Here is a 10435-nt window from a genome sequence, read left to right as displayed (position 1 = left end):
TAAGGGGAACTGATGCTTGAGGGGCAGGTAACAGCAGGGCAGCAACAGGACAAAACCTCTACAGGGAGCCTGTTGGGGCCAGCAGACTGCTCATTAAACTGCTACCTCAACTGCTTTTTAGATCAAGAGGCTGAGTCGCCAGGGGACTGAGCAGGCCATAAGCAGACCAAGGAAATGAGCCCACCATCTAGCTCCATCAGGGAGCTCAGAGCCCACCCTGGCTGCCCCAGCTCGGGGACACCAACGATGATTTCAAGGGGGAAAGGGTGACAGTCCCAGAAAAAAAGGCCCGTGGTAACTTCCGTCAGTCTGGTTACTACAATGGGATTTTAACCTTGTGTAATAAACTGGTCAAAAACCCATAATGTCCCCCACTAAAGGACTGTTAACACGTGTACGCATGCACGCATAAACGAGTTTACTGTCGAAGACACAAAGCCAAGCTTCCCCCACCTCCCACCCTCCCCAAAGACAGATCCCGAGAACCAAAGAGTAGCAATCACTCTCAGGACATCACCCACCCTTCCCCATCTCCCTCCCAGGTCTCAGCCTCCACAGCAGATAAACGCAGGGGACTGGGTGAGGAGATGCTCGGGTGAGGAGATGCTCGGGGGAGCTGTGACCAGCAGTTCTGGGGTTTGCTTCCCTTGCCCTTTGAACAGACACCAGCTGGCCGCGAACAGAGACATCCCACGGCAGAGGAGAGGCGCACGCGGGACAACCTCCACCCCACTTCCCCAGCCCAGCCAAGCTCGAAACAGGCCAGAACAGAAGCTGCAGCAGGGGTTAACCGGCTGTCCTTTCAGGAGAGAGGTTCTTAAAGGAAGTAGAATCCCTCCCCAGTTCTACTCAGGGGTGCAAGAGTAGACAGCCTCCGCAAGGAGCAAGGAGTTCAAGGAAAGGCTCAGTCAGGCCAGCGGAGAACAACAGGTGTTATCCAGCATTGGTGGGGACGCTGAGAGAAGCCTAGTTTGGGGGATTGAGGGATTTATCATGGCACAATATTGCATTCTGTCTCCTCGTCCTGACACACTCTTCCTTCTGGAACTATAATTTGCTTTGACGTGCATTTGTACTATGGATCTTGTTCACTGCTTGTATTCAACTGACTCCATGAATGAGTCTCTCCAACAAGGGAACTTTATCAACCTTTTCCACCCCACCCCAACGTACCCACCTCCCACACAGCTCTGTGCCATTTCCTATTCCCCAAGTGTCTAAGGAGTGGGCAATGCAGGACACATTTCCTCTCCCCACCCCCACAATTCTCTTGGAGATTATCAAGGTTCACGAGCTGCTGTGGGGAATGCACTCCTCCAAGCTGGTACGAAGCAAGGTCATTTCAGCCATGACTGGGCTGGGTCACAGTTGCTGCTCTTGTTTTCTACAGCTCCTCCTCCTGGACTCCGAGGCCTCCTGCCCCTGAAGGGCCTGGTTTGAGCTGGGTCATCTGAGAAGAGCAGCCTTGGGCAAGGACCCTGGAGGTATGTTTATTTGTGACATGCTGTCCCCTCACACAATTTAAGATGCAAGATTTTTGTCACTTCATTTACACCCATATACATGTACTTAAGACACCTGGGAGAAATCTATTATATTTCAAACAACAGACACTTTCACTGAATTATCTTCAAAGAACTGATCACAAAGGAAGTCACATAAACTGGTAATTTATTAGCATCATTACAGTTTTATAGATCAGATTCCAGTAACGGCTGAGTTACGTGGAGGTGACATAACAAGATATGGTTCAGATAAATCAACAGCATGCTTTTATTTTTTCCACTCATTCTTGTCGTAGTCCCACTTGGCAGAAAACCCCTGGATTGGGCTGACCTTCATGTCGAGCATCCTCTTGGTTTGCTTGGCCACCCAGTCTTCTTCAAAAGTGTGCGGGACGGGGCCATACACTACAGTCCAAAACAGTTTCATGAGGCAAGACTGTCTACAGGTTTTTTCTAAGCCAACAGTGGTGCAGGTTAGGCCTTCCCCAGCACAATGGCAACTGGAGCAGCCAAATCCTCTGCCACTTGCTCAATGCACTTTTGATATTTTCAAAAAATTCTTTTGTTCATAACAAGTTAAGAATAAAATAATTAACCTAAAGGATGAATAACTTCTCTACAGGGTTTACACAGTAGGGTCTAGAGGCATACAGCACAAATAGAACCAAAGATGACTTGGGAGAAGAGCAAATATTTAGGGACAGTCTGTTATTAACCCACAGCCACATGCAAACCACAAGAATAGGAAAAGACCTATTGAAAATGGGAAAATACCTACTCTGCCTGGACAGAAAGAACCCCAGAGAAGAAGCACCTGCATAAGCAGGCCACCCCAACACTGTCTAAGCAGAATCCATTAGGTCTGATGACCCAGATTCTGGTTACTGAGATGCAATCCCTGCGAGAGCTGAAACAGCCCCTCAATGAACACATTCTCTTCCCTTTCATCTAACCTTCGCTAAGCCATCTTTGGATAACGGATTGGGTTGGAAGATACACTGCTACTGAGAATGTGGTGTACTGCATCAAGGAGGGAAGTGTTTTCACTACCAAACTAGTGTGACCCACTCGCAAGTAATCAGATTCAACCTCCCACTGCTGCAGTAAACAGGAGCCAGCCTCCTGGAATGGTGGTCCTAGACTCTGGCCCCGAGGCAGCCTGGAGACACCCCACAGCCCAGTACTGGGCCTGAGGGTGGCACCGTCCTGACTAAATCCAGTCCTGGTTGCCTGAGGGGTTCTCACCCGAGTCCACTTGTGACACCCATCCCCTTCTTTCCTCTCTACTCACCATAGCGCTTCTCCCAGATCAGGAGGAGAGCAGTGAAGCCGATGAAGAACAAGGCAGCGCCCACAACCGTCTTCCACTCGTTGGTGCTTCTGTTCATTTCAGCAAAGCTCTCCTTGAACTTCATGCGATACACTAGAACACAAAGAACTGCCACTGTGCAGGCATAAAGCTACATGGACCAACAGCACCCCCCTTCACGGCGCTCAACCATCTGTCCCCAACACGGCACACCTAAGGGACAAAACACGGGGCTGAGGAAGGCCACGGAAGCCTAAGGGCCATAACAACAAAGGTGTGCAACAGCGAATGCACACACACAGGCACGATTACGAGTGAAGAAGGGAAGAAAACACGTGTAGTGGGCTTTGGATGAAAAAATTATCAGTGAAATTATTTCTATATTAAATTACAGTATAAGTTTGCATTTACTGAGGTCATTTTCATGCCCCTTTTATATGCAGCAGTAACAGTTTTTTGCTGAACTTTCAATAATTTACAGTAAACAAATCTTACAGAGCAGTTGCATTGCGAGGCTGCTCCAAGTGCTATGCTATTCGGTCCGCTAGCCTGCATCTGGGCCATTGATATATCACCTCTATGACCCAAGGGATCAAGTCCTAGGGTCGTATTCTGCCCCGGCTCCTCTTCCTCCCCACAGCTCCAAAGAGCAGAGCTGCCATGAGTCCGTCCAACCCCCAGGGTGACTGACTCTGAGCCATGTGTGCTGCAAGCCAGGCAGCTGGAGACGGGCTCACTGTGAATTGTGGTCGAGAAATGGAGCTGGCAGCAGCGACTAGGAGGTCCAGGCTGCCAGAAGTCAGGATGGGTGACAAGCAGAAGAAATCTAATCAGGAAAAAGAACTCTCTAGAACTGCATGGGACCCTGCAGTTAGCCTAATCAACCCCTCCTTTCAGAGAGAAGAAGAAGGACTCAGCTAATGTATCATCCAGCTAGAGGCAGAGAACCAAACAGCCGGGCCCTTGGCCAGGGGCTTTCTGTTTCACAACCCTTGGCAAGGGCTCTAGGCTAAAAGCCTCGTTTGCCGGTAGGAATCGCAGGACAAGGAAACCTAAGAGACCACGTGTCCCGTGTATCCAAGAGAGTGGCAAGAGGAGCAACTTCTTCTTTAGTCTCTCTGGAATGCAGAATGTTACTCTTTATTGTCTTTACTGACTTAACTTTGTTACCTAATCTTTCATTAAGAAAGCAGGTAAATCAAAACCAAATGTTCACCATCTTGGTTAAAAAAAAAAAAGAGTGAGAGAGAGGACCACATCAAAGCTGTGGCAAAATCCTCCTAAGCAGCACTCACATCCTATAAAATCTTAAGAGCAACTGGAATTAAGATTGTTCTTTTCGACCCCTTTGGCCTGCCATGTCAGGAAGTGACACATTCGCCCTGGATACAATCCCTAAAGGCAGTATTTCCTAACCTTGCCTGACCATAAAACTCACCTGGAATGCGTATTAAAAATAAAGATTCTGGGGACCCACCCCAGACCCACTAACTCAATCACCAGTTAAGTCACTGGCTAAGTGACCTTCACAAGGTCACCGTAAGCCAGAATGAGGACCCAGGGGTCCTTGCTCCAACTTCCTTTAATCAACTTTCCTGTTAGCCACAGAGGGTAAGAGACACAGAAAAAGAAAACATTATTTCTAGTTGAGTTTGGAGTTCATTTTTATACTTAATTTGAACATGGATATGCCTCATACATCCAGGACATAAAAGCCAGAACCAGCAACAAGCTGATATCCCTCCCATGCCTTCTGCTCGCCCCACCCCACATGTTCAGCACGGGCGCTGAAGAGCCCCACTCTGTCCAGAATTGCCCACTGCAAAGCACACCACATGCCTGATCCACTCTTTCCTTTAGAGTAGGGGGGCAGGTATTAGAGATGATGTCTGAGCACAAAGCCCTTCCTTTTCGGCTCCCTAGAGGCTACAGACAATGTCAGAATTGAAGATGACATGAGAAATACTCTAATGGATTATGCCAAACTGGGAACTCACATTCAACTTTTTCATCTATGGAGAGGCTGCTCCAGGAGGCCTTCTCCTTCTCTTTCAAGGCCTTCTGGCTGGCAGAAAGGCTCTTGACGTGGGCCACATCAGGCAAGGGATAGTCACGCCGGTCGACATAAGCGGGGAGAGAATAGTCTTCACTCTTCACGACACTTCCTAAGAAATAAATCAAGCAGTATTTTTAAATCCATATAGATTAAGAATTACAAACAAGGTGCTACTTCTAAAAACAGAAAAAACACAGGTATGTGACACACTGAAAGCTTCAGTCATCTCTGCGGTCATGGCCACTTTTAAAAAAAATAGCTGAAGGACAGTCGTGTGGATAAAGGAGCAGACTTGTCCCACATGGACCCAGACAGCAGAATGAAGACAGTGTGTAGATGGTTAACGAGAAGCATTTTTATTACAGCAAAACAACACCTGCCAGAGGCAACCCTAACTGCCAAGGGCCTCCGGGGGGGGCCACTGCCTTCAATTACAAGGCTTCGAGCAGAGGCAAGACACCTGCTCTCAAGGATTCCTGCTCTGGCCTGGAGACTGGACTGAACGAAGGCCCGTCTGCATGTGATGCAAAACTAATGAAGAAAAGAAAATTCATAAAAGCACATGTTCAAAATTTAGGAACAGAAATATATGAAAAGATGTTTACTACAGCCTTGTTTATGGTAGCGAAAACCTGGAAACAGCCTGTGTCCCTTAGAGGGCTGACTTAGAAATTTTGCTATTTCCTTAAAAGCCTACCTCATAGAGCCATTTGCTCATTTATCCCACAAATACTTACCAAGAACCTACAATATGCTAGACATGCTTCCAGCCATTTGGGATCACCAGTGACCTCTCAAAGACTCCTGGTTTCAGGCGCTTAAATTCCAGAAGAAACATACAACAGCCATAATGAATGTGTCAATTACACAGCATACTAGAAAATAAGTGCTCTGGTTTTAAAAACAAAGAAAAAAGAAAGCCAAGGAAGGAGAATCAGGAGGGTGTATGTATGGCAGGGAACCTGTTGCAACAGTGAAGAGAATCAGGTAGAGCTCTGTGCTCAAAAAGGAAAGGTGATCATATGACTCAAGTAAGAGCAATATGAGTATTATTTTTTTTTCTTTTTAAAAATCTGAATCCCATGCGTATACTCGTGAATATGTAGATAAACACAACAAAAGTCATGGAAAAGTAAACTCCAAACTGTTAACAGCAAGAGTAGTGAACCAAATGGGGACTTTTGCTCTAATTGTACCAATGTTGTTTTCATGCCTTAAAACGAGCGTGTACTCAGATATCACAAAGGCAGAGTGGGGAAAAATTCACAGTGGAAAAGAAAGGTGTTTCTTAATTTTTATTTAGGATTTTCTCATTGACGTAAGCTGTTGCTTCAATTTTACCTACACCTGCAAGAGCACTCTGTGTTCCAAACTAGTCTGGAGATATGAAAGTGCCTGCGAAGTGTTTCACCTCTACTAGCTTAGTCCCAACCATTAAAATCTCCCAAATCATATTAACCATAATGAAATAATACATAAAGTCCTACATAAAATGGTACAATCTCTCTAGCTGCTTATCATAGCCATGCAAATGTCTAGAATACTTATAAATTTATACCCAACCTAGGTATAAATGACTAGGATTACTTGCTGATTTTTAAATTGTAAGTTTCTATTAAAATAGTCTTAAAAAGAATGGCATAACCTTGAAAACCGTTATCAAGTTCAGTCAAAAAAGTCTCTGAAAAGGTTTAAAGCAATCAGCTTATATATCGGAGCTCTTAAAAATAAATGTAAATTATAGTGGTGAAATGTTCTAAATTTTGTGGTGATGGTTACACAACTCTGGATATACTAAAAACAACTGAATTATACCCTTTAAATGGTATATGAATTATGTGAATTATATATTATGTGAATCATACCTCAATAAAGTGGTTATTAAAAAAACCTCTAATAACCTTGGGATACTCTAAGCATGAAACTGCATTTTCCAGAACAGGAGGGGCCAACTATGGCCTCAGGGCTGCCTGGGGTTCTTGGAGCTTTGGGCCTGCTCCCAAGAAATGGGAGGATTGCACAGCAAACACTCCTTAAAACAAGAGAGAAGCAACGGTTTCCCAGTCTAAGTGCTTCTCATTTCATTTTTTTTTTTTTAACTAAGCCCTTCACTGGTGACAGCTGGTGAATCTGAGCTCTCCTCTCTATCAGAAGAGTCACTATACAAATATACAACCTGAGAACAGTGGCTACCAATGGTTTTCTGTATTGTTTTAATATTTTCTATTGAGATAGGTTTGTGTATTCATGTATGACATGTATAAATCAATTTATGTATGAACTATATAAATTAGAAGTTGAAAATTAAAGGGCACAACTTGTCCAGTAGAAAGCAGTTCATCTCGGTCAGCTGCCTGCTATATGCTGGAGACAAGACAACGAACAAGACAGGCAGGGTTCTCTGGCCTAAAGGGGCTGATGATACACAAATATACAAGTAAACCCACAGCACGCCAGTGCCATAAGGAAAAACAAAGCAGTGTGATGTTTGACGGGGAGCTCCTTTTGAGCAGGGATCAGGAAGGGCGCTCTGAAACACCCACAAAGAGTGAATGACGCCAAGAGGCGCCCGCCCACAGCTCAGGGACTGAGGCAGGAAGGGGGCTGCAGTGTGGCACATCCAAGAACACAGTGCAGCCCCAGGGCAGCGAGCAGGTGGGGAACGCTGGTTTAGGTTGTCGTTTTCTTTCCCTTTTTTTGAGTGTTGTGTGGTAAGATCAGAAGGGCAGATAAGGCAGGTACAGATTTTACTCTAGGTACAACAAGAAGTCACTGGAGAGTTTCGATAGGGGAACTAACGTGATCTTAATTTCTCTACCAAAAACAATATCAGAAGAATAAACTATGGCCATTAAGCTTGGAATGACCACAAAGGGCTATGAAAGAAATTTTGGGGGGTGATGGAGATATTCTGCGTCCTGAAAGTGGTGGCAATTACACAACGGGGTAAGTTGGTCAAGATTCATAGAACACTACATGTAGAAAAGATCAATTTTACTTCTGCGAATTATCCTTCAAACAAACAAACAAAACATGTCTTTGTCATAAATAACTTCCTAGGCTTTTAATGAAGTGTTTCTTTCTATGTGCTTTTCTTTAGTACCCACTTACTTAAAGAACTGATAGAACTACTTCAATAACACTCAATAAAATCATGTTAGTTTGTCCAGTGTTAATTCCGGGTGACATGAGGAATGCAGAGAAAAGACAATACCGTCAACTGAAGCACAGTCTCAGTGAGAAATCCACTCACAAAGCAGTTACAGGTAATAGCGGTTGTCAATTATTAACCACCTGGACACATAAACCTTCCTCTCCAACCTCATCATCCACCACTCAAGAGGGGCCCTGCTCCCCAGTATCATGCAACCTGCCATGCCAATCCATACCTTTATTCTTTTGCTTGCTTTTCCCTCTGCCTGGAATGCCATTTCTCCCTTGTATGTTAAGTTAAACCTACCCATCCTTCAGCAAAGCCAAACCTTTCCTCCAGAAGCCTCCCCAAACCCCAGGTCAGGCTAAATGCTTCTCTGGAGCCATCTTTTCTCATTAAAACACTTTTTTTCATGTATCTGTCCTCCCAATTCTAGGCATCCTTGGAAAGGGATTGTAAGCCACATTCCTTTCCTTCTCAGCGCCTAACACAAAGAAGATGCTCAATAAATGCAAAACCAAACTGACTCTGTGCCAGGCACTGAGCTAAGCTCTTTACATATATCTCAGCTGAACAAGAAAGAATTGCTATTGAAACCCAACTCAGTCTACAAAGTCCACGTTCTTTCATTTCCACTGCTTCCAAAACGTAAACAGTATTGTAGACAAATGACTGGGAGTTTAGTGAATGAAAAAAGATTAAAGTCAGGTATGGCACATACCTCTTAAAAGAGGGAACTTGAGCTAAACTTGAAAAAATGAGCAAGAAAAGGAGGAAAAGGGGGGGAATCAGTATCAGTAGCAAAGGTCAGTAGCAGCAGCAAAGATCCAGACTAGTATTCAATATGATTTACAATACTCCTAAAGCTAGAACTAAAATACTTACATCTCCCATAAAGTCCCTCCACAGCAAGATCAGGATCTGAGTCGTCTTTGTTTGAACTCGAGGGCCCAGCACAGGGCCAGGGCCTTACACACAGCAGGAGCAAAAATGATATTTGTTCAGCCAATTTAAAAGCAGGAAAAGTTACACTTACCATGTGCTCTCAAACATATCGAGGTGGAAATTGCTCGCTTGCCAATTAGGCTAAATACTCTGGTGGTCAACATTCTGAAAGATAAAAATGTATACCTTCTCTATGAAAGACAGCAAACACCTATTAAGAATGATTCTTCTTTTTGCCTTCATGCATTTTGGAAGTTAATGTAATGCTTTTCTTTTTCTGTTTCTTCTCCATATAAATGACCTACTGGTCATCACTGACTGGATTCAGAAAATAATCTACAATGAGGTTTCACTTAGTAGTTAGCATATTTTTATGGAGCTTCATTACAAACTAAGGTTTATGATATATGTTACACTGTAGGAAACTAGCCTTCTTTAAAATGAAGGAGAAAATGATTTTAATAAGAAATTCTGAAAAAGCTAGAAATCCTTAAAGCACTGTTGCAATGATGGCTCCATTCTTTGGAAAAAAGGCAATAGCTTACAGGTACTGGCATGCATTACATCCGATTGTTAAAAATCCAGTAGCTTACAGGTACTGGCATGCATTACATCCGATTATTTGTTAAAAATCTAGCATGTGCCCAGGATTGGAAGGGACAATCAAAGAGAATGGCTGCAAACATGGCCCTTTTCCACGTCCAATCGCTGTAAATAACGGGTGTCCTAGATGACCCAGCTCTCACTTTGTGGGTCAGGCCCATTTCGTCCGATTCACCCCCCTTAGAGGGCTGATGGCGATGAAAAGAATCCCGAACACATTCGGGAAATCCCCCACCGAGGCAAAATAAACATAATCACGATGCAGAACCAAACCTGCTCGCATCTCCTCGTGCCTGGCCTATGCGTGGGCTGACACCAGGCGCCTCCCAGGCCGGGAAACCGAGCGTCTCTCCGGTAACCCCGTTAAATCAGGGGCAGTATCACAGAGCTCGTTTGGAGGCTTTAGGGCCGAGACCGCAGGTACAGGCCCCGGGACCCACTCCCCGAGGGCCGGCGCGGAAATCCGCGCCTCGGGCCACGCCCATGGCCAGCGGGCGCTCCAAGGTCAGAGCCCAACTTCAGGGCGGGGCGGCGGCGTGGCAGGTGTAGCCGGGCCGGGAGCTTCTGGTCGTCACGAAGGCCGCGGCCCGGCAGTCCCCCGAGCCCCCCGCCTCAATGTCACCGGACTGCGAGCCCAGCCGCGGCTTCCTGCTAAGTACCGAGCCGCCGGGCGCGGCCACACGGCTTGATGCTCCTCGCCCCGGACCCTCCCGGGCCTCGCCGCGAGGTAACCGCCGCCCCCCACGGCTCACCTGCCGCCAGCCTCTGCCCGCTGCGACCGCCCTCTACACCGGCTGCCCGCGACCGGAAGAGAGCGAGGCAGCGCCGCGGGGCACCACGGGATCGAGGAAGACCCCGCCCCG

At 45.9% G+C, this 10435-nt stretch overlaps 1 protein-coding gene across 1 annotated transcript; it reads right to left on the bottom strand.

Moving 5' to 3' along the window:
* Nucleotides 1–1654: 1654 nt before the first annotated feature.
* LOC119518472 lies at nt 1655–10404 on the bottom strand. The gene is made up of 5 exons (XM_037815630.1): nt 10325–10404; nt 9061–9134; nt 4812–4979; nt 2797–2928; nt 1655–1910 (listed from the first exon to the last, which is right to left on the bottom strand). Exons 2-5 carry the CDS (start codon nt 9131–9133, stop codon nt 1774–1776), a joined length of 510 nt encoding a protein of 169 aa, XP_037671558.1. The 5' UTR covers nt 9134; nt 10325–10404; the 3' UTR covers nt 1655–1773.
* Between the last annotated feature and the right edge of the window lie 31 nt (nt 10405–10435).

Source organism: Choloepus didactylus, chromosome 22 (genome assembly GCF_015220235.1).
Source record: "Choloepus didactylus isolate mChoDid1 chromosome 22, mChoDid1.pri, whole genome shotgun sequence".
Classification (NCBI taxonomy): Eukaryota; Metazoa; Chordata; class Mammalia; order Pilosa; family Megalonychidae; genus Choloepus; species Choloepus didactylus.
The sequence above is the reverse complement of the archived record's forward strand: the minus strand, read 5'-3'. Positions and strand labels throughout refer to the sequence as shown.